At 39.7% G+C, this 25912-nt stretch overlaps 1 protein-coding gene across 6 annotated transcripts in view; it reads right to left on the minus strand.

Annotated features, from left to right (window-relative positions):
* The window catches only part of Ppn (proteoglycan-like sulfated glycoprotein papilin), a 504188-nt gene that overhangs the window by 31393 nt on the left and 446883 nt on the right, over window positions 1-25912 (minus strand). For all 6 annotated transcript variants that reach the window (XM_070095679.1, XM_070095654.1, XM_070095670.1 and 3 more), the window contains 4 exons: window positions 14505-14670; window positions 11364-11558; window positions 4261-4394; window positions 3647-3803 (listed from right to left, as the gene is read on the minus strand). In XM_070095679.1, coding sequence (XP_069951780.1) covers window positions 3647-3803; window positions 4261-4394; window positions 11364-11558; window positions 14505-14670 — 652 coding nt within the window. The remainder of the gene's footprint in view (window positions 1-3646; window positions 3804-4260; window positions 4395-11363; window positions 11559-14504; window positions 14671-25912) is intronic.

The following is a 25912-nucleotide window of genomic DNA, read 5'->3' on the forward strand; positions in this document are numbered from 1 at the left end:
TTCCTAATAGCCATTCCAATATGCAGTCATGAATGGGTTTACATTATTTATTCTGTAGTTTAATAGCAAATAATGAACAAACAAAACACTCACCACACTGAGTGGTGGGAGGGCTGGCTGCCAGTTGCGGGGGTCGGAGGGAGGGTAGTAGGGACTCGCAGTGGTGGAGGCATTGGTGGAGTCTGTGGTATTTAATAACATACATGTTATTAACATACATGTTATTAAATAACATATGTTATTAAAGCATAACATGTATATATTTAGTACAATTTACGACGTTTTCATGTATTTTATGATTATTCATGGTTCAACAAGTTAAGGAAGCAGTATTGTAATATATTTCCCTACAATATATTGGGGCACCAAACATTCACGGTTTTTCAACATTCGCGAGGTTCTTTATCCCTTAACCCTCGCGAATGTTGAGGGAGACCTGTATATATATGCTTGTACATCCAAGTGTAGTGTGACCTAAGTGCAAATAGAAGTAGCAAGATGTACCTGAAATCTTGCATGTTTATGAGACAAAAAAGACACCAGCAATCCTACCATCATATAAAACAAATACATGTACAGGCTTCTGTTTTACACTCACTTAGCAGTACTGTAGTACCTCCCTTGGCAGCCTACCAACCTACTACACTGTTATCCTGACTAAATAATTATCTTACATGTCAGCATAGTTGCTGAATCCCCTTACATGTGTTGTATAGATTAACTGAGCATTATAGTATCATCCATGTGTTTATATAGAAGATCCCTTAGGCCTGTGACTGTATGACGTCACGGGATACAGCTTGAGTGTGAGGCGAACTACCTCGGCCTCAGTCGGCGTAGTCATCCACTCCGCCGAGTTTGTTCATTCCTCCATTAAGAAAGAGCCGATCCCTTGTGTTCTGGTGATTCGATTCCTGCTCCAGGAAGATCTTATTCTGACTTTGAAGCCACCAGCACCCATTAGTGACTTTGTAATGAGCCAAGAATTACTGTATCGAACAGCCGAGTTGGGTACTCCAAGCAGAAGAGTTTACCAGTTAGTAATTCCACAGTCACTAGTGAACGTAGCTCTACAGCTAGTTCACGATGCACCAGGTGTTGCACACCCTGGTATGGATCGTTCCGTGAAACAAGCCAGAATGAAATACTTTTGGCCACGTATGGCAATTGGCATTTCAGAGTATGTTAAGAAATGTAGTGTTTGTATGCAACATAAAGGAAATGTCAATGGGCCTAATCCAATCCAAGTGTACCCAACCACTAGCGAACTGTGGGAAAGAGTTGCCCTTGATTTGTTAACCAATTTTAAACGTTCCCTCCAAGGCAACAAACATCTGTGTGTTATGGTAGACCATTTCACCAGATATTGTGAGTTAGTTCCTATGCAGATAAGACTGCTGAGACAATAGCTAAAGCGTTTAAAGAACGCATTATCTGCAGGCATACCACCCCTAAGTCCTTAGTAACAGATAATGGAGGTGAATTCTGTAATGAGATTCTTGAAAATTTGTGTACTTTGTACAAGATCTCTAACTCCACCATTGTTCCTCATCATCCTGCCAGCAATGGGTTAGCCGAACGAACCAATAAGAAAATACTTGATGTCCTGAGAGCCACTATCAACCCCAGTAGTGAAACTTGGGATGAAGTTATACCAGATGTCCAATGTGCCATAAATTCTGCTTGCAATGCTTCCATAGTTGATACTCCACATTATGCATTGTATGGTGTAGACAAGCGTTTACCCTATGAGTTGTTATATTCCACTCTGAAACCTAATTACAACCCTGATGATTTCATAGCAACTCGTACCAGCATGGCTCAAAGTGTATTTAGAAGAATCCGTGAAACACTTCATAAATCAACAGCAGAATTTACTAGAGTAACTAATAGCCGTGCTAAGCCATCAAAAGTTAATGCCTAAGCTTGATCAAAAGTTTGTTGGCCCTTATCGAGTTGTAGAACATATCTCTGACAATAAGTATAAGGTTAGAGAAATTAGTACTGGTAAGTACAAAGAATCGCATTTAGATCATATGAAATTAGTATGCTATGTTGATGATATTGCTACCCAGACTAATGTGACAGATGCTGAAAATCCTCTTGACTCTGTACCCTCCACCTCAAATACTCAGTCAGATAATCAACCTGAATGTCGTTACTCCTTGCATACTCGACAAGTAATGAGAAATCCACAAGTATCTTTTGTAGATACTCGTTCATATCTCCCTCAGTCAAGGCATTTGTTAGCCATTGCAGAGGAATCCGATCCTCCCAGAGATGATAACCATTCTGCATATGTAAACCTCACCCTAGCAGAATTGGGTTTAAATGTACATAGTCTGTATAACTAGTTGTCCGAGATGAAGGAAATTGTCAACTGTTTGTTATTAACTGATCAGTTTTTCAGAATTTTTTTTTTTTCGTGTTCACGTTCTCTCCATATTCTGAGAATTTGACAGTAATGATCTGAGTGCACCAGATGCCTTTGCTGTTAATTTCACCTTGTATATATATATATATATATATATATATATATATATATATATATATATATATATATATATATATATATATATATATATATATATATATATATATATTTATTCTTCCTCAGAATCCGTAGAGTGCATGAATACGATCGATCGATCAATTCCATTCCATATTGTACAATGAACTGTTCTTATAGTTTGTAATGCATTACGTTACAAGTGATTACGTTAACACCCATTACGTAAAACTCATTTTGTTAACATCCATTATGATACCATCCATTAGTTCTAAGTTATATATGAATTTGTTATTGTATAGAATCAGCCCAGAACCACCTGCCTGTTCAGCCTATAGGATAGTAGTGTATGTCGAGACTACATATGTAACATGACCGAGCTGTCAGCATAGTTGCTGAATCCCCTTACATGTGTTGTATAGATTAACTGAGCATTATAGTATCATCCATGTGTTTATATAGAAGATCCCTTAGGCCTGTGACTGTATGACGTCACGGGATACAGCTTGAGTGTGAGGCGAGCTACCTCAGCCTCAGTCGGCGTATAACATCCAGCTAGGCAGTGACACGGCAGGCTGGGCTCCATCTCCCATTATCACAGTCTGACAATATATATCGTTACCATCCCACTAGTGTGTCTACCTTCAACCCTCAAATCTCCTTTAAGAACCCCTACGACATACACTCTATCAAAGTTACACATGAAAATCACTCCCTGCAAAAGCAAAACACTTGGCAGAAGATGCAACATTCCCCCAATGAAAAGCAGGGGTGCCACGAGTACACTAAGAGACAACGCAGTAAGTGTCAGGGGCCCAAGACTGTTCAACTGCCTCCAAGCATACATAAGGGGAATTACCAAAAGACCTCTGGCTGTCTTCAATAAGGCGCTGGACAGGCACCTAAAGTCAGTACCTGATCAGCTGGGCTGTGGTTGTTAAGTCGGTTTATGTGCAGCCAGCAGTAATATCCTGACTGATCAGACCTTGATCCACCACGGGGCTTGATCTCAGTCCAGGCCACTGGGGTGTTGACCCCCAAAACCCTCTCCAGGTATACCATTAGTTCTAGATTTAGAATATCATGTTGCATTTTTTATTTGTTCACAACATAAACATGAGGCCTTGTTATATTTACCAATAATTTTTAAGTGTGCAGTCTTTGTTGCAGGCCTGCCAACACCATTAGAAGCTTCACAGGTATAGTGGCCTGCATCATTTTGCTCTGTATTGACAATCTGCAGTGAGCCATCTGCAAGTAGTTTGGTTCTGCTAACACCACCTTCAGTGTCAACCTGCAAATATTATGAATCATATACTATGCTAGTGAAATGCTTTTAATATGTTTCTCACTTGACCACACCACTTATAATTAACACGAGTTCTAAATGTATGAACTCATGTTAATTATTATTAGCATTCATAAAACACATTTGAATGACTTGTGTAATACTAAACTTATATCAAAGTACAAACCATGTTTTCATTTGAAAATAGTTAATAAGGATTAACCAAACTTCATCAAGGGTGTATAGTGCTTAACAATAAGTCAGTTTCCTTTAATTGCAAATTATGCTAAGGCAACCTCCACTAACTTCCTTTTCACCTATTGTATCACCAGTTATGAATCAAAAGCACCAGATCTAATTCCTATAGTCATCTCTAATAACAAGTATTAGTAACTGTAAAGAAAAATACAATAAATTATTATAATGGCCGCTAAAGCAACGTCACAAACGGTGTATCACTGACCGCATAAGAGCCACGATACCAAGTGATGGTTGGCATTGGAGAGCCTTGAGCTACACATCTTAACACAGCTAAGTCATTCTCTTCACTGCTGACTTCAGAATCAAACTGCACAATTCGGGGTGGTTGACCTGTAACTAAAAACAAAGATTTCCAACACTACACTATATCACAATTTAGCTAAAGGAAAATTATAATACAGTACAGTGGTACCTCGAGTTTTGAACAGCTAGCAACTCAAACAATTATGTAAGTGTATTTTTGTAAGTGCTTTTGTAAGTGTATTTTTGGGGGTCTGAAACGGATTAATCTAATTTACATTATTCCTTATGGGAACAAATTCGTTGGGTATTGGCACTGAAACGAATTAAGTTTTTAACTCGAGGTACCACTGTACATAAGACAGATTTCTACTAGACTGCAATCAGTTCAGATGAAAAATATTAAAAATAAAATTCTATTCTAAAGCTAATGATACATATCCTATTTTACATAAATTGTCTATTATATGACCTAGGAATAGCATTACATTATACTCCCATCAAGGGAGGTTCCTCGATGCCAATGAGGGGCTCTTCATGCATGAAATTTAACCAGCTTGCCCTTCTCATTTGTATCAAACCTGATTGCCTTTCATTTTTTCCAAGTACTGTATGATCCCTATAGGTTTATAATTTCTCCCAAGCTATAATAATAATACAGTGGACCCTCGTTTATCGGCCATAATCCGTTCCAGAAGCTCGACCTAAAACCAAAATGGCCGATAACCGAAATAATATTTCCCATAAGAATTAATGTAAATACAATTAATCCGTTCTAGACACCCAAAAATATTAACAAAAAATACATTTTTTAAAGATTAATTAGAGTTTTACATACACAAAACAATGAGAACTCAATAAAATAAATAAATGAACATTTGAATCTATATTACATACCTTTATTAAAGACTCTTGTTGGCTTAAGGAAGACAGGGGGAGGAGAGAGGGAGGACTGAGGTTACTTCCCTCCCTGCCTGCTACACTCCCTGCCTCCCTTCCACACTCCCTGCCTCCCTTCCACACTTCCTGTTTCCCTGCTACACTCCCTGTTTTCCTGCTACACTTCCTGCATGCCTGCTACACTCCCTGCATGCTTGCTACACTCCCTGCATGCCTGCTACACTCCCTGCCTCCCTTCCACACTCCCTGTTTCTCTGCTACACTTCCTGCCTCCCTTCCACACTCCCTGTTTCTCTGCTACACTCCCTGCATGCCCACTACACTCCCTGCCTCCCTTCCACACTCCCTGTTTCTCTGCTACACTCCCTGCATGCCCACTACACTCCCTGCTTCCCTTCCACACTCCCTGCCTCCCTTCCACACTCCCTGTTTCCTTGCTACACTCCTTGCATGCCTGCTACACTCCCTGCATCCCTTCCACACTTCCTGTTTCCCTGCTACACTCTCTGTTTCCCTGTTACACTTCCTGCATGCCTGCTACACTCCCTGCATGCTTGCTACACTCCCTGCATGCCTGCTACACTCCCTGCCTCCCTTCCACACTCCCTGTTTCTTTGCTACACTTCCTGCCTCCCTTCCACACTCCCTGTTTCTCTGCTACACTCCCTGCATGCCCACTACACTCCCTGCCTCCCTTCCACACTCCCTGCTACACTCCCTGCATGCCCACTACACTCCCTGCCTCCCTTCCACACTCCCTGCTACATTCCCTCCCTCCATGCTACACTCCCTGCCTGCGAAATGTTTGTATGAATGAGCAGAAGCTTCCTCACTCGCCCAGAGACAGCCAAACTGATGTGCAAAGTGGCTGGACCGGCAGGTGGATACGTCCCAAACGGCCAATCACTGAAAAACCAGCTAATCACCGAATTGGCCGATAACTGAGGGTCCACTATACCACATACATTACACTGTGTTGAACTACACTTACAATGCCAAAATAGCAATTACACAATTACAGTGGAACCCCGGATTTTGTCCTGTGCGGATATCGTACAATTCGGATTTCGACCACTTTTTTGGGTGAAATTTTACCCCAAGTTTTGTACCTACACTTGGAAATTGTCTGTATCAGACACGTCTGCCCGCCCAGGGCACAACCGCTCACACATACGTAACTCAGTCTGCCTCTGTTACTTGTTCAGTGAGCAATACTCCGTGCATTCATCCGAAACATTTCGTAATAATCCATTGTTTTTTGTGCTTGTTTATTGAGTGTGACTGTGAAATAAGCCACCATGGGGCCAAAGAAAGTTCCTAGTGCCAGCCCTTTTGTAAAGATAGAATTCAAGAAAGAGCTTGTAACAAAATACGAAAGTATGTATTGCATGTATTGCAAGTCCAAATCAACAATCAGTTCCATCCTCGCGAAGAAAGTAGAAATCAAGGAAGCTGATGTTGTGAAAGGGGTAAATATGCTAAAGAAACAAAGATCACAAACAATCAAAGATGTGGAGAAGTTGTTGTTGGTGTGGATCAAAGCCAACAAGAGTCTTCAGTAAAGGTATGTAACAGTAATTTAAATGTTCATTTATCCATTAAAATTAGTCTTTTATATTTATTTCTCATTGTTTTCTGTATGTAAACATATAGTTATTCTCTATAAAATGTATTTTTTGTTAATATTTTTGTGCGTCTGGAATGGATTAATTGGATTTACATTATTTCTTATGGGAAATATTACTTCAGTTTTCATCCATTTTGGATTTCAACAGACCTTCTGGAACGGATTAAAGATGAAAATTGGGGTTCCGCTGTATTGTTATTCTTCTCTTCTTTCAACAAAGTGGCTGTATCCCACTGAGGCAGGGTGGCCCAAAAAGAAAAAAACAAGTTTCTATTCTTAACTTTAGTAATGTATACAGGAGAAGAGGTTACTAACCCCTTGCTCCCAGCATTTTAATTACCTCTTACAGCACGCATGGCTTACAGAGGAAGAATTCTGTCCCACTTTCCTATGGAGATAAGAAATAAACAAGAACAAGAACAACTAACAAGAAAATAGAAGAAAACCCACAGGGGGGTGTATATATACAGTGGTCCCTCAATAATCGTCCATAATCCGTTCCTGGAAGTGGGACTATTATCGAAATGGATGATTTACGAATCAATTTTTCCCCATAAGAAATAATGTAAATTCAATTAATCCGTTCCTGACACCCAGAAGTATTAAAACAAAAAATTTTTTTACATGAAATATAGATGTAGTACATAAACAATACAGTGGCACATGATGAATTAAACATTAACAGAATAACACTTACCTTTATTGGCGATTCTTCATTGTGTATGGAAGACTGGAGAAGGAGACAGATTGGATGATTTACTGTTTGGAAGAGGACCAATTGCTTTTCTGGGGTTACTTCTCTTCTGTTTCTTAATGCCACTAGGACCACCTTGAGAGTCACTAGAGTCCTGTCTCGCAAAAAAACTGTCCAGAGAGCTCTGTTTCTGGCGTCTCTTTAAAACTTCCCTAAAATGGGCCAAGACTCTGTCACTGTACAAGTTGCCGATATGGCTTGCAACATCCTTCTCTGGGTGATGTTTCTCCATAAATCTTTCCATCCTACCCTTTTTCTTGGCTATGATGGAAGATATGGTTGTACGGGATTTGTTATACATCCTGGCCAGTTCGCCCACACATACGCCACTATCATATTGTTCAATGATGTTTTTCTTAAATTCAATCGTATTTCTCACCTTCTTTACCAAAGGCTTGGCACTAGGAGCTTTCTTTGGAGCCATGGTAGCTTATTTAGCACTTAAATAACTTGCAAGCACTAAAATAAATGGAATATTATGAAATATTTCGCTGGAGCACGTAAGGGGACCGTCACTCACTGGTAAACAATGGCACACTGGCTGGGAAGGAAAGGCCGAGGCAACTCAGAGCATGAGTACGCGTCCGGGACGAAGGACTATTAGCGAGTTACCGGACAATTTGCGAGCCAATATTTTGACGAAAAAACAGGACTATTTCCGAAATGGATGACTTTCAGGCCGGACGATTATTGAAGGACCACTGTATATGCATGTGTAGTGTGACCTAAGTGAAAGTAGAAGTAGCAAGACGTACCTGAAATCTTGCATGTTTATGAGACAGAAAAAAAGACACCAGCAATCTTACCATCATGTAAAACAACGACAGGTTTCCGTTTTACACTCACATGGCAGGACGGTAGTACCTCCCTGGTGGTTGCTGTCTACCAACCTACTACCTAGGAATTATTATTATTATTATTATAAAGGGGGAAAATGTCACTAAATAAGCAGTATAACAACTCAGGGTATCTGCATGTCATATTTAAAGTACTCAACTGACATTCTACCATTTCAGATATTGTATATACCCATTATTATTACTATAATCATAGGGAAGCACCAAACCTGCATGGGTCACAGAACCTGAGGAATGGGAAACAATTTTGATCCCAAGAAAGGAAGGGCAGCTCAAATTCCCATAATCAAGAGCCTTTCAACTTCGTCAAGGGTTAGCATTAAGTAGTGACAAGTATAAAATATAGAAATATTAGTTCTAGTAAAACCAAATCTTAACATCCAATGTAAGCAAAAACTACCCAAAGCATCATCACTTATGCATTAAAAAACATCTGCAGCTCAATGAGCTTAGTTTCACTTACCTTTACAATAACATGCAGGGATAAAGATCTGAGAAACAGTTCCAACCCCCCCTAAAACAATCATGAAGGATCTTCACTGGCTAATTTCAACAGGAACTTTGTTTTATGAACTTACTCTAGTTTCTGTTTTAAGTTTCAAGACAATGTAAAAATACTTTCTCAATATAGTATGGAAATTACAGAGTACAGCGGTACCTTGGGATATGAACTTAATTCATTCCAGAAGGCTATTCGAGTGCCAGTACCGAACGAATTTGTTCCCATAGGGAATAATGTAAATTACCTTAATCCATTTCAAACCCCCAAAAATACACTTACAAAAGCACTTACATAAATACATTTACATGATCGTTTGAGTTTTGAGCTGTTTGTATCCTGAAGTACCACTGTATAGCACAAAATAGGAAAAATAAATGGAACAAAACCATAAAGCATTCTTAACCTGTAAATGGTCCAAACATATATATATACGTTCTCTCCTGTAGTGCCCCAACTTTTTTGAGAAAAAAAAAATAGTTTTTTTTAATAGGAAAAAAGAGCATATGGTACCCAGGCATCCCCAATTATTTTAATATGGTGCACAGTGAGTGCGCACACCCATTCTCTCATGTCTAGGCGACTCAGGCTTATAGTGGTAATGTTGAATATATATATATACGTTTGGGGCACTAGCAGTAAAAACATATATATACGTTTGGACCGTTTACGGGTTAAATATTAATATGTCAAAAATTTATGAAATACCTCTACTGTATGTACACTGCTATAAAAAGTTTTCTTTAACCCATGAACGGTTCAAACGTATATATATGTTCTCTCACCCAGCACCCCAAATATTTTGAAAAAAAAAAAAAAAAAAAACTTTTTTTTTTTAAGTATACAGAAATAAAGAGCGCAATTATTACAGGAAAAGGGGTTACTAGCCCATTGTTCCCGGGATTTTAGTTGACTTTTACAGCATGCATGACTTACGGAGGAAAGATTCTTATTCCACTTCCCCATGGATATAAAAGGAAAAGTAATAAGACCAAGAACTATTAAGATAAAATCAAAGAAAACTCAGACGAGTGTGTATAAATAAACATGTACATGTATTTGTAGTGTGACCTAAGTGAAAGTAGAAGTAGCAAGACGTACCTGAAATCTTGCATGTTTATGAGACAGAAAAAAGACACCAGCAATCCTACCATCATGCAAAACAATTACAGGTTTCCGTTTTACACTCACTTGGCAGGACGGTAGTACCTCCCTAATAATAATAATAAGTTCCCTTGAAGCATGATGTAAGACAAGTGTCGGTCCACTGCTGACAGTGCAGTGACAAGATAAGATAACATAAGATAAGTGGTGACATTTGATGAATGTCCATGGCCATCTCTTTATTTGTTTTCACTGTTACACATAAACATGTCTGTCTGATGTCTATCTGTCTGTCTGTCAAGCTCTCTGTATATAAACCATACCCCGGCCGGGACTGAACCCGCGGTCAGAGAGTCAAAACTCCAGACCGTTGCGTTAGCTACTAGACCAGCTAGCCACAATAAGATTCGTCCAACTAGGTATATTTCTACACCATAGGAAGGTTAGCATAGGCACCACTGTGACCACAAATGCAAGTTTTTACAGACGAATCTCCAGCTAGCGTGGCCATGACGAACTCTAGCTCAAGTCCCCTCACTGCCGTCAACATGACTCACGAAATCGTAATGACACGATTGCAAACAAACCATGGGGTATGGTTTGTTTGCAATCATGTCATTACAATTTCGTGAGTCATCTCTCTGTATATCTCTGTCTCTGCTTATCTGTCTGTCTGCTTGTGTGTCTGTCTGCTTGTCTCTCTTTCTGTCTCTCTGTTTGTCAGCCAGCAGCCGGCCAACCAGTTGGCCAGCCAGCCAGCTAGCTATGCAGCTACCCAGTCAGCTTGCCAAACAGGTATTACACATTCCAGAATTGTTTCTCTTTACTTAGGGCATAGGTTATAAGACATTCTGAAAGGGTGTTGCACAAATGTTGCACATGGGTTATTATCGAGGTTTTTTATATTTCCTCGACTATTTATGGCTACATCCACCTCAAAGCCACTATACTAAGGGTCAACATCACTTTCCTCTTAAAATGGGAGTGTTAATACTACATGAAATTGGTGAATCCCAGGTGTTTGCCGAGCTGTTTGCTCTAGCTGGTGCTAATTTGAACTGGTGCTCCCACAAGGTACTAAGTGGTTCCAGATTTTTTTAATACTGCACACACCAAGTGTTAAGACCCATTCTATGCTGACCAGGCATCTCAGGCCAATTGTGCCCAATCTGGAGGCAGGAAAAATAAAATAATCTACGTTTGTGGCACTAGCGGTAAAAACGTATACTATATACATTTGGACCATTTAGGAGTTAATAAAATTTATATATACAGTTCAACATAAACTGTATAATTTAAGAAAATAAATAAGCAAAAAATTTACCAGGTGGTACTGTAGTGAAAACTGGCAGAGGAGAGTAAGCGGGCTCCTGATCTGCTCGTACAGGAGCAACGCACGTGTAGCCACATCCGTTGTAACAACACTTGTGGTCTCCGTAACAGCCTGCATCATTCTCACAATCGGTCTCACATTGATATGTTCTGCCACTTGTTTTTGGACACTCCCCAGCTTTATTTACTGTAAATGAGACAATACAGTATTTAAAATTATAAGAAGAGTTTTAATATCTACACTGAGGCAGGGTGACCCAAAAAGAAAGAAAGAAAAAAAAAATTTCATCATCATTTAACACTTTCACCATCACTCATACATAATCACTGTCTTTCCAGAGGCACTCAGATATGACAGTTTAGACATCCCTCCAAACTGCCAATATCCTAAACCCCTTCTTTAAAGTGCAGGCATTGTATTTCCCATTTCCAGGACTCAAGTCCAGTTAACTGGTTTCCCTGAATCCTTCACAAAATATTACTCTGCTCACACTCCAACAGGTCGTCAGGTCAGAAAAACCATTCGTTTCCATTCACTCCTATCTAACATGCTCATGCACACTTGCTGGAAGTCCAAGCTCCTTGTCTACAAGACTTCCTTTGGAAATAAATGGTATAAAATACCGACACAATGGAAATATAAACACATATGCAGTATAATGTGATCCTTTATTGACTACGTTTCGCCCACACAGTGAGCTTTTTCAAGTCACAAACAGATCTACCTGGGATGGAAGGGACGTGAGTATTTATAGTCAGGTTCAAAATGCTGAGGTCAGGTGGAGAATGCTGCATCTGATGATGTACCGAGTGGGGTTATAGAGTCTAAAATCTTGGGTAGCTTGGAAATGAGATTTTAGACTCTATAACCCCACTCGGTACATCATCAGATGCAGCATTCTCCACCTGACCTCAGCATTCTGAACCTGACTATAAATACTCGCGTCCCTTCCACCCCAGGTAGATCTGTTTGTGACTTGAAAAAGCCCACTGTGTGGGCGAAACGTAGTCAATAAAGGATCACATTATACTGCATATGTGTTTACATTTCCAAGACTTCCTTTACTCCCTCCCTCCAACCTTTATGGGGACGACCCCTACCTCGCCTTCCTTCCCCAATAGATTTATACGCTCTCCAATTCATTCTGTTTTGTTCCATTCTCTAAATGACCAGACCACCTCAACAGCCCCTCTGCATCCCTCTGACTAATACTTGTAGTAACTCCTCACCTCCTCCTAATTTCCCACTACAAATTCTCTGCATAATATTTACACCACACATTGCCCTTAGACACAACATCTCCACTGCTTCTAGCTGCCTCCTCACTGCAGCATTACAACCCATGCTTCACACTCATATAAGAGTGTTGGTACCACTATACTCTCATACATTCCCCTCTTTGCCTCCATGGATAATGTTCTTTGTCTCCACAGATACTTCAATGCACCACTCACCTTTTTTCCTTTATCAATTCTATGGTTTACCTCATCCTTCATAAACCCATCCGCTGACAAGTCAACTCCTAAATATCTGAAAACATTCACTTCTTCCATACTCCCTCCCTCCAATGTGATATCCAATTTTTATTTATCTAAATTGTTTGATACTCTAATCTTATTATAACATATATAATTTGATACAATATAAAACTCAGAAGAAAACCACAAGTTAGCAAATGCATTTCAGACAAACTTATTATGTATTAAAGGTAAACTAATCTTAAGGCTTAAATACTACTTATATCTAGACCTAGCATATAATTTAAGTCAGTACAGTCTGAGTAATTCATTATAAGCATCTGTCCATAAGATGGGCTGCAAATGAAGAATTGGTCAATTACAAATAAATTATATTGTAATCACATCAGTTCAATGGTCGGCATTTATGGAGTTGTTGAATTGATGTGGTGAAATCAAAGCATGAGAATTTACAGCTATTGGATATAACATTTATGTGAGATTTAATAAGTGCTTTTAGTAATATTAGTACAGACATTGGCAGATTGGGAACCTTTGGCATTTTCAAGCAGTAGGATTCAAATTTTTGGGCCTTTTATCTGCAGGGAGTTTTTGAACAGGTTGAGTCGCACACATGGCATATCGAAGAAATACTTGTAATTATGTCTGTGTTCCGTTGCAGCTCGTCAGATAGAATTTAAGCTTGTATGTTAATGTTGGTATCGAGTGTCCAGTAGACATAGCATTTACATTCAGTAAATTTCAACTTTTGAATAAGGGGTGTGAGTGTGTTGCATAGAGCCTGAATGAGTAACTATTCAGAGAACTAATTTTTGGTGAATAACAACAGATTTAAGGTGATTAGCTGTTGTGATCCCCATACATAAATTCCATAGGTAGGTATGGACAGATTAGAGAACAGTACAAAGTGAACAGGGATGTTTGGGGAACATAAGAGTATATTCTTAAGGTAATAGAATGGTAGACAGCAACCATCCAGGGAGGTACTACTGTCCTGCCAAGTGAGTGTGAAATAGAAGCCTGTACTTGTTTTATATGATGGTAGGATTCCTGGTGTCTTTTTACTGTTTCATAAACATGCAAGATTTCAGGCGTGTCTTGATACTTCTACTTACACTTAGGTCACACTACACATGCATGTACAAGCATATATATACACACCTATGGGTTTTCTTCCATTTTCTTAATGGTTCTTGCTCTTCTTTATTTCCTCTTATCTCCATAGGGAGGTGGAACAGAATTCTTCCTCCTTAAGCCATGTGTATCATAAGAGGTGACTAAAATGCCAGGAGCAAAGGACTAGTAACCCCATCTCCTGTATACATTACTAAATTTATAAAGAGAAACTTTCGTTTTTCTTTTTAGGCCACCCTGCCTCGGTGGGATACGGCCACTGCATTAAAAGAAGAAGAACAGTATATTCTGAGAGGCCCCCATACACAGATTCCATAGGTAAGGTATACATAGATTAGAGAATAGTACAAAGCAAACATAGATGTTTGGGGAACATAACAGTATATTCTGAGAGGATGCTCTCTGTTTTGGAATTTTTTTTTTAGAAATGTTCTTGATGTGTGCATCGAATTTTAGGCTGCTCTCCAATTGTATTCCATTTTTTTTTTTTTTAAGAATAAAATGTTCATTGAAATCTTACCTTTCCTACAGATAGCAGTGTAAGTAGTTTCTCCAGAGCTGTCTCCAGCAGCAATATCTATTGCACACTGAGTTCCATTCCTGCACTGAACTTGATCACATGGGTCATAGCATGAGCATCTATCACAGCCTTCATTATCAACACTTCTCTGTACTCCATATGGACACTGGTGGTAAATGATAAGATACATCATACATTGAACAATAAGTCTGTAGTTAAGCATTTGCATAATTAATGGCTTTCTGCAGAGCCTTATCTTGTATCAAATTATATCTGTACAGTGGACCCCCGCATACCGTCGGCATCACATAACGTACAATCCGCATACTGCTCGCTTTTATCGCAAAAATTTTGCCTCGCATACCGCTCAAAAACCCACTCACCGCTCTTCGTCCGAGACGCGTCCAATGTGCGCCCTTAGCCAGCCTCACATGTGCCGCCGGTGGCATTGTTTACCAGCCAGCCTCCGTGGTAACATCCAAGCATACAATCGGAACATTTCGTATTATTACAGTGTTTTTGGTGATTTTATCTGCAAAATAAGTGACCATGGGCCCCAAGAAAGCTTCTAGTGCCAACCCTACAGCAATAAGGGTGAGAATTACTATAGAGATGAAGAAAGAGATCATTGATAAGTATGAAAGTGGAGTGCGTGTCGCCGACCTGGCCAGGTTGTACAAGAAACCCAAATCAACCATCGCTACTATTGTGGGCAACAGAAAGGCAATCAAGGAAGCTGTTCTTGCCAAAGGTTTAACTGTGTTTTCAAAACAGAGATCGCAAGTGATGGAAGATGTTGAGAGACTCTTATTGGTGTGGATAAATGAAAAACAGCTAGCAGGAGATAGCGTCTCTCAAGCGATCATAAGCGAAAAGGCTAGGAAGTTGCATGAGGATTTAATTAAAAAAATGCCTGCAACTAGTGATGATGTGAGTGAATTTAAGGCCAGCAAAGGTTGGTTTGAGAGATTTAAGAAGCGTAGTGGCATACATAGTGTGATAAGGCATGGTGAGGCTGCCAGTTCGGACCACAAAGCAGCTGAAAAATAAGTGCAGGAATTCAAGGAGTACATAGACAGTGAAGGACTGAAACCTGAACAAGTGTTTAATTGTGATGAAACAGGCCTGTTTTGGAAGAAAATGCCAAGCAGGACCTACATTACTCAGGAGGAAAAGGCACTCCCAGGACATAAGCCTATGAAAGACAGGCTTACTTTGTTGATGTGTTCCAATGCTACTGGTGATTGCAAAGTGAAGCCTTTATTAGTGTATCACTCTGAAACTCCCAGACCGTTCAGGCAAAAGAATGTCCTCAAGGAGAATTTGTGTGTGCTGTGGAGGGCAAACAGTAAGGCATGGGTCACTAGGGACTTTTTCTATGACTGGTTACACCACGCATTTGCCCCCAATGTGAAAGATTACCTAACTGAAAAGAAATTAGAACTTAAGTGCCTCCTGGTGTTAGACAATGCCCCTGGTCATCCTACAGACGTGGCAGAGCGACTTTATGGGGACATGAAATTCATTAAGGTGAAGTTTTTGCCTCCTAATACCACTCCTCTCCTGCAGCCCATGGACCAGCAGGTTATTGCAAACTTCAAAAAACTGTACACAAAAGCTCTGTTGAAAGGTGCTTTGTAGTGACCTCAGAAACTCAACTGACTCTAAGAGAGTTTTGGAGAGAGCACTTTAATATCCTCAATTGTGTAAACCTTATAGGTAAGGCTTGGGAGGGAGTGACTAATAAGACCTTGAACTCTGCTTGGAAGAAACTGTGGCCAGAATGTGTAGACAAAAGGGATTTTGAAGGGTTTGAGGCTAACCCTGAGAGGATTATGCCAGTTGAGGAATCCATTGTGGCATTGGGAAAGTCCTTGGGGTTGGAGGTTAGTGGGGAGGATGTGGAAGAGTTGGTGGAGGAGGACAATGAAGAACTAACCACTGATGAGCTGATAGATCAACTTCAACAGCAAGAGGCCAGACCTGAGGAAACTGGTTCAGAGGAGGGGAGAGAGAAATTGAAGAAGTTGCCTACTACAAAGATTAAGGAAATCTGTGCAAAGTGGCTTGAAGCGCAAACCTTCATGGATGAAAATCACCCTCACACAGCTATTGCAAGCCGTGTTGGCAACCTGTACACTGACAATGTTGTGAAACACTTTAGGGAAGTCATAAAGGAACGAGAGGTACAGGCCACTATGGACAGATATGTTGTGCGAAAGAAGTCCAGTGACTCTGAAGCTGGTCCTAGTGGCATTAAAAGAAGAAGGGAAGTAACCCCAGAAAAGGACTCGACACCTCAAGTCTTAATGGAAGGGGATTCCCCTTCTAAACACTAACACTCTCTCTCCCCTCCTCCCATCCCATCAATCATCACCAGATCTTCAATAAAAGTAAGTGTCATGTAATTGTGCATGCCTTTTTCAGTTTGTGTGTATTAAAATTAACATTTCATGTGGTAAATTTTTTTTTTTTCATACTTTTGGGTGTCTTGCACGGATTAATTTGATTTCCATTATTTCTTATGGGGAAAATTCATTCGCATACCGATCATTTCGCATAACAATGAGCCCTCTTGCACGGATTAAAGTCGCTATGCGGGGGTCCACTGTATTATAATGAGAGCAAACTCAAAAATGTAATCATTCAGAATGTATAACTACTGTATTTGTGTGGCCCTAAAGAAATAATTTTAGTTTTAATTTAATGTATAACTTGAAAAAAAACCAATAGGTCAGACAATGTAGCTCACTTGCTCTTTGTTTACTGAACTACCATTGCTCATGGACATTTTTCTCCACAGATGATTGGTATATTTATTTTTTAAATAATAATTTTATTGAAAGCTATACCAATTCTCTCAAAATGCATTACCAAAAATTTTTTTAAAACTATTTTGCTTGAGCAAGGAAAAATGTACAGCATATTTAAAGATGAAGAAACTAACAAAACCATGACTAAATGTAAAATAAAAAAATAAATATGTACAGTAGAACCTCAGCTCATGAACTTAATCCGTTCCATGACCTTGTTCATATCCTGATTTATTCGTTTGCTTAGTCAAATTTCCTGATTAAATTAATTGAAAAGCCGTTAATCCATTCCAACAGAATTCCTGATCTCAGAGGCAGGAAAAATGCACTTCAATATGACACTAATAGCAACTCTAGAGCTTATTTATCTATCACAATTAACCCTTTGACTGTTGCAACCCCAAATCCGGAAGTGTCTCCTGGTGTCAAAAAAATTTCGGAATCTTTTCCTGATGGTAATGACACCAAAAGCACGAAATTTGATTGAAACCTCATGGAATTACGCTCCTGTGAAGTTGGCGATCTTGGCAATATATACGCATTGGCGATTTTGCCAACTCTGAGCCCTATTTTCAGCCAATTCCACTGTTCCAGTCGACCAAACTCATAGCTATTTCTTTAGAACTCCATTTTTTCCATCAATTGAGTACAAGAAACCACCCAATTACCGATTTCAACTATGCAATAAAATGGTCAGAAATTGGCAATTTGACCAATTTCATGCAAATTAAAAAAGATGCCAATTTCAAAATAGGGTCCAGAATAAACAATGTAGACATTCTTGGCACTAAAATAACATATCCTCTGTTCATTAGTCACATCTCCAGGCCCCTCTTATATTACTCTTGCTTTCTATTTTGATATTTATTCATACAAAAAATAGAAGATTTACTGTTATGCGGACTATTGCATTATTGTGAAAATGGTATAAATTATATCAGTGCACTAGTGAAAGAATATCAGACTCCCCAGTTGACATGTGGTGTGATTTGCTTACTCTTGAACATTGGTAAAAATCGAAAATTTCTGCTATTTTGAGCTTAATTTCAAGGTCGTTTTCATCGTGAAACTAATCAAAATCATCTCTATTTCTGTAATAGGTTTTCCATCCTATCAAATGAGACCAAGAAAACGAGAATACAACCATAAGTACTATAGGAAAATACACCTCAAAGTCGGTATTTTAATCCAAGAACACTAGGATTTTTTTTCCTCTCTTTATGTACAGGTCTCCCTCAACATTCGCGAGGGTTAGGGGATCAAGAGCCTCGCGAATGTTGAAAAACCATGAATGTTTGGTGCCCCAATATATTGTAGGGAAATATATTACAATACTGCTTCCTAAACTTGTTGAACCATGAATAATCATAAAATACATGAAAACGTCATAAATTGTACTAAATATATACATGTTATGCTTTAATAATGTATGTTATTTAATAACATGTTAATAACATGTATGTTAATAACATGTATGTTATTAAATACCACAGACTCCACCACTGCCTCCACCACTGCGAGTCCCTACTACCCTCCCTCCGACCCCTGCAACTGGCAGCCAGCCCTCCCACCACTCAGTGTGGTGAGTGTTTTGTTTGTTCATTATTTGCTATTAAACTACAGAATAAATAATGTAAACCCATTCATTACTGCATATTGGAATGGCTATTAAGAAAGGTATTAGACGGTGACATCATGTGTTTGCTCTTAAACACAGCAAAGAATCGAACATTTCTGCTATTGCTAATAATAACAATAGTAATAATAATAATAATAATAATAATAATAAATAGCATATAATTGAAGAAGGAAATTGTACAAAAATACGAGGGAGTGGTTGACACATCATCAGTGTGACTTTGTTTATGCTGGAGTGAACATTAGTCTCCCTGCTCTTCCAAACATTTCACAATAATTCAGCGGTTGAGGCAGTGGTATTTAATAACATATATGTTATAAATAATAATATTAATAACATGTATTATTATTAACATGTATGTATTTAATAACATATGTTATAAATAATAATAGTACATATTATTAATAATATGTATTATTATTAACATGTATGTTATTAAATACCATTGCCTCAATCACTGCCTCTACCACTCCAGTCACACTCAATCTACAAGCACCAAACACAATGAATTATTGTGAAATGTTTGGAAGAGCAAGGAGACTAATGTTCACTCCAGCATAAACAAAGCCACACTAACGATGTGTCAACCACTCCCTCGTATTTTTGTACAATTTCCTTCATTAATTATATCATATTATTATTATTATTATTACTATTGTTATTATTAGCTGTAGCAGAAATGTTTAATTCTTTGCAGTGTTCAAGAGTAAACACATAATGTCACCGTCTAATACCTGTCCGAATAGCCATTCCAATATGCAGTCATGAATGGGTTTACATTATTTATACTGTAGTTTAATAGCAAATAATGAACAAACAAAACACTCACCACACTGAGTGGTGGGAGGGCTGGCTGCCAGTTGCGGGGGTCAGTGGGAGGGTAGTAGGGACTCGCAGGTGGCGGGAAACTTAAATATGATTTGGCGGCTGGGAATTTGGTGGCTGGGAATTTGGTGGTTGGGAATTCGCGAATGTGTGAAGCCCATGAAAGTTGAAAACGTGAATGTTGAGGGAGACCTGTACTGTGTGCTGCAGGATTTTTTTATACAATGCACACTGACCACACAGACCCAATCTCTCACATGTGGGCCTACTAGCTTTCTCCTGCTTGATTTGAAGCCGCTAGAATTATTGTCAGCATAGTTGCTGATCCCCTTACATGTGTTGTATAGCTTATCTGAGTATCATAGTACCATCCATATGTTTTATATATACGATCCCTTACTAGGCCTAGTGACTGTTTGTATGACATCACGGGATGCGGCATGAGTGAGTGGGACACGCTACCTCACTCTCAGTCCACGCATAGGTCTACCAGGCAACGCACGGCAGGTTGGGCTTCCTTACCACAGTCTGACAATATATAGTGTTACCATCCACAAGTGTGTTTATATTCAACCATCATATCTCCTTTCGAACCCCCACGACAATTGGTGCCAGCGGTGTGGGCGTAAAATTGATAATTACGCCGATGCACGGAGATAAATTCTCTTAGCCGACAACGGACATTTTGTGTGGCCAGTAGGCCGACCTAGCCAAGCAGCTGCCCCAAGCAACCATTGACCAGCCTATTGCTTCCTACTTCTGGTCAGTCTCTGTGTATTAGCGTTTTATTTGCTTATTTGGATTACTTCCGAGGGGTTGACCTGGGTTTGCAAAGTAAGCCAAGCCACCAAGCCAATCTGTGGGAGGGGGGAGTCCAGCCTAACCTTACACCATCCAGCCTTGCCTGCCAAGCTAGCTTTCCACCCCTGCTGTGCTCATCGTTACAAGTTATCAAGCCAGTCTGTGTGAAGGATTAAGCCAAGCCAGCCAGCAACTAACCCAGGTGACTAACCCAGTACTCAAGCAAGCCACGTGGTTATAGTCTTCTTCATCGCTTTGTGCTTCTAGTTCTAGCTGTTCTGAGTGCTTTATCATCCCTGTGGTGCTGTGGTATTTTGTGGGTTTGTTTTTAACCCAGCCAGCTTAGAATATTTTCGTGCCTAGTGCGGGTGTCCCCAGTGTGGCTTACGACGTTCGTCCCATAAGCCCAGTCACCACGCGGTGTCTCACTGCCCTGCCTCAACCACCCACCTCACCCACTACCACTGTTTTTGTACCCTTATTATGGGTTCTAGCATCATATTTTTAAGGACCACATAGGGGATCAAGAGCCAAGAGTGTTCCTTCGTCAGATGCGCCATCGTAAAAGCCTCCTGTGTGGGTCCATTGTCAATTTAAGCGCAAATTCTTCGAGGCGTTACGTGTGAAGTAGGAACGCCATCAACCACGAGTCTCCACCACTACCCTTCACCACCATCCACCTCATTCTACAACGTCGCTACAGTGTTAATGAATAATATTTTTCATAGAGACATTTGCGAGTGTTGAGACAATTTTCTTGACTGATTTCTTAGTGACATTCAGTGACTTGATCAGTGTTCATTATATACTGCTTGCAACAATATTTTTTTTTTTCTCTTTCTTCAGTGTTAATTTTTCGTGCTTTATTTATGTCTGTTGTGTTGTGTTCATTTTTTTTTTTTATATACTTGAAACAATAGTGCCATTAGTTTGTTGAAGCAAGACAATTATTTCCCAATTTTTCACACCCCAAGCTTCATTACAAGAAAATTCTCATAGTACTGTGCATATATTGATGTGTTATTTTTCCTGCATCACTGTAAGTGTTCACCTTTTTTTTTGTTTTGTGTTTTTGCATCTATTATTTTTATACTTCATTGAACAAATTCACTCTTAGTGCAATTTTTAAGTTCTTCTTTTAAAGTAAATCATTCTTTTGCTTGTTCAGTAAGTGTTGCTTAAGCTGCAAATAAGAGTTAAGTGTTCAATCAGTTCATTCCTTGATAATATTTTTTTTGTTGTTTTTGTAAACTGTATTTTCTTGTGTGTGTTATTTTTTTTATTATTGCAATATTGACTCATTTTACAATAATTCTTGTGTAACATTGTGCTGCCATTCATTTTTTTTTTCTTTCAGAAAATTTTATGTAGTGTTGTGCAGTACTTTTGATTAGTAATTGTTATTTGCAATATTGCTAGAGTTTATTTCTGTGCAGTTTCATATGCTCTGTTCTGTGCATAATATTTTATTCTTTGTGTGTCATTTTATTTTATTTTTAGTGAATTGTTTTCCCAGTTTGTTTTAATTTTGCACAAGCTTTATTGATTCCATTTTAACATTTTTGATTGATTTATCATTTTATTGTTGAATTTCCTTATTGCACTGAGAGTAAAGACAACTCACTGTACCATTAATTAAATTTAAAGTAAAACTGAGCAAATTTGATTTAAGTAAAGTAATTTCTCTTGATTTTCAAAGTGTTGCTTATCCAGTTGAGTAATTTTTTTTATTTTCATGTGAGTTCTCCTTGCTTACAGTGTGACTTGTCAATTTTTATTTACTTATGCAGAATAGTTAAGTAATTTCTTCCCATTTAAGTTTACTGTGTTGTGTGTTCCTCAGTTATATTTTCTTTTATTTCTCTAAATTCTGTTTTACATTTTGCAAACATGTCTCAAGTCTTCTCGAGTGATGCCTCAGTACATTCTGCTAGTCCAACCATTAATGCATCAGTCCCAAATTCGAGTAATTCTTTATCAAACAATAGACACACTCAGACTTCGAGCCTTCGCAATTTTAGTCGTGACCCTTATGATGCTATTCCATTGTTCAATGGTAACCCAGACAACCTGGAAGGATGGTTTACTGCTGTTCATGCTAGAGCAAATGCCTCAGTAGATGGTCCTCCATCAGAGAGTTGCCTAATTAGTATCAGAAAGGAGAGTTTATCTCGTTCACCAGCTGCCTCGCATGTCTTCAACTTGATCCGTATGAAGGACTTTCAGGATCTAACCAAGTGGCAAGACTATGAGCAATTAATCCGTAACTATCTTGAACCAGTGCGAGAAATTGATCCTTTTGTTGTTCTTAAGGAATTAGTGTGTACAGCTCCGAGGCCAGACAAATCCTTAGATGAGTTTGCTCTTCGTTTAAATAACCTCATGACCTCATTTGTTAAGGCAGGTCAAAGTTCCAAGTACGTTAAAGACAATGATAAACCAGCTCTTGAGGGGTTTGCCAAATTAGCAGCATTCGGCGTTATTAAACAGCTAATGCCACCAACGTCAATGTATGTGTATAATTCCAGCCCACTAACTGCCACAATGGGACCTCTTGCAGCCCTTATCCATGTGCGTAACTTGTGTCCTGAGGGAACCTTTCCCTATCGAAGGCCTAAGTCAACCACTTTGTTTAATCCTGTACCTCCTCTTGTTTGTGCTACAACCAAAACTCCCAATCTAAATCACTCGCAACCATCATCCAAAGCTAGTGTCAAGAGTCATTATTCCTGTAGCACTCATAGCATGTACAGTACCCATAGCCAAAGAACTTGCTATAATTGTGGTTACCATGGACATATCGCAGCAAATTGTCCTGATAGCCGATCTAAGAGGCATCGAAATGCTGATGGGTACCAGTCCGATTTGCCTTACTGTACTTATCACAGAATTCATGGCCATGACACATCCGAGTGCAATGCTCTCTATAACCTCCAGTACTCTAGATCTTTCCGTGGCCATTCCAACCGCAGAGCCAGGAGAGGAAATAGAGGTCGGGGTTCTCAGAATAACCAGAACCAGCCTCATTTTTCCAATTCGGGGGAATCCGAGTGCCCCAGTCTACTCGTCCAGTCATGACAGTAGGTGATAATGAGTACACCATCCCTGTTCACAACTCCTTTGAAGCCTTAAGCAGTCTTGAGAATGACAACCCTGCTGCTGATGTTGCTTCACACGTCTCGGACGTAGATGAATTTGGGGATGAAGTGGAACATGCCTATAACTCCCAATGAAACGATAGGTCCTATAGTGCAAGCTTCTTTTCATAATGCGCCCGTTCATGTGTTCATGGGCTCTGGTGCGCAAGTTAATATCATCAGGTCTAGTTTGTTTAAAGAGAAGCAGTTACGACGTGTTCTCCTTGTTGAACCAACTACTGTAACCTCCCTTAGTGGAGTAGCTGGTTCCCTTCTGCATGTCCGAGGTCAGACTTCCCTCACCTTTTCTATCCAAGGTAGAGACTTTACTGCTGCTTTCCTTGTTGTTGACCAGATTACTTTCCCTGGTGACCTTCTACTGGGATTTGCTTCTATGAGAGACTTACGTATTGTGCTTGACCCGTACCGATGGCATGCCCAAACTGACGACTTGATCATTCCATTTTGGGGTTACCAGTTTGGATCAGAGATCTGCCATACTGCCACAGAGTACGATGTACTCTGTGGCCGTATGGCACAAGCCAGTGCATTTTCCAGTAGCGTTCCCAAGCGGTCAGGCACTAGTAAATCTGTCTCTCCCATCTGTGTTCCACCTACACCTTCAGACACGCAAGATAGTGTATTGCGTCAAGTGTCCGAGGACGCTCAGACTGCCTTGAGTGCTCAGCCTATCCCTGCAATGTCTGCTAGTCCAAGTAGTACGTGTAGTTTCTCCACAGGGGACGCCTTGTTGGAAAACGATTACTTGAAACTAGTAATGCCATCTCTTGTTGATGTCACATGCCGTCTGCAGAAAGACGTCTCTGTTGCGGCTAGTGTTCTCACTAGAGTGTCTGTTGTTGTTCCTAGTGTTCCAGATGGTGATAATGTCCTAGTTGACAGTGATTCCTGCAAGGTCAAGGGTTTATTTGTTGAACCTTCCTTACATGTTACAAGAGACAGTAAGATCCATTTATTCCTTGCAACACTTCGGGTCACAGTGTTCGTCTCAAAGCAAATGCCAATCTCGTTGACCTGGTTCACTATCCTTACCCTGTTCAAGTACAGGATGACGTGCCACCTGACCAGTGGGTCGGTGCTATTTCAACAGGGGAGACCTCATCCACTCCAATAGATAAATCCATTCCACCAGTTGAGGAAAAAAACTTAGCTCCCACTGACTTCCCAGACGAAGTCAAGCGTTTGTTGACTCTGTTGAACAAACATAGTAAAGCCATTGCCTTACCAGGTGAGAAGATGGGTGTAACGAACTTATTGTCCCATCGTATTCCACTTGAACCTGGTACTAGACCTATCTATATACCTGTGTACAAAATGCCTCATTCCCAAGTTGCTGTCGCAGAAGAATTGATCAATCAAATGCTCGATGATGGAGTTATTGCACCTAGTAATTCACCCTGGAATGTGCCCTTGATCCTAGTGCCTAAGAAGGATGGTACTTGGCGCCCGGTGATTGACTTTAGGAAGTTAAATGCGAAAACTATTCCAGATTGCTTCCCACTTCCTGTACTTGGTGATCTTTTACGTAACATCGGAGATAACAAAGTCTTCTCGACCCTGGACTTGTTACAAGGGTTTTCGCAAATCCCTCTTCACGAGGACAGCCAAGAGTTAACTGCATTCTCCACTCCCACAGGTCATTATCACTTCCTTAGAATGGCCTTTGGATTACGATCCTCTCCTATCACATTCTCAAGGCTCATGACCAATATCTTTAGAGGTCTCATAGGTAAAGCACTTATGGTGTACTTAGATGACGTAATCGTCATGTCCGAAGATGTGGATACACATCTGAAAAGATTTGATATAGTAATTGGTAAGCTTGAAGAAGCCAATTTAAAGATCAAACTGCCCAAATGTCAATTTTTCAGATCAGAAATTAAGATTCTTGGTCACGTAGTTACTCCATCCCCTAAAACTGCTGATGCTGTAAGATCCTTTGTGGGTCTAGCAGGTTTCTATAGATCTTTCATTGGTAATTTTTCTTCAACAGCAGCTCCTCTAACTGAACTGCTTAAGAAAGAGGCTCCTTTCATTTGGACCTTCCATCAAGAAAGAGCATTCCAGACACTAAAAGAAAAGCTAACGTCCGCTCCCATTTTGAAATTCCCAGATTTTTCTAAGCCCTTCTATCTGACAACTGATGCTAGTTCAATTGGCATAGGTGCCGTA

The sequence above is a fragment of the Cherax quadricarinatus genome, chromosome 4 (genome assembly GCF_038502225.1).
Source record: "Cherax quadricarinatus isolate ZL_2023a chromosome 4, ASM3850222v1, whole genome shotgun sequence".
NCBI lineage: Eukaryota > Metazoa > Arthropoda > Malacostraca > Decapoda > Parastacidae > Cherax > Cherax quadricarinatus.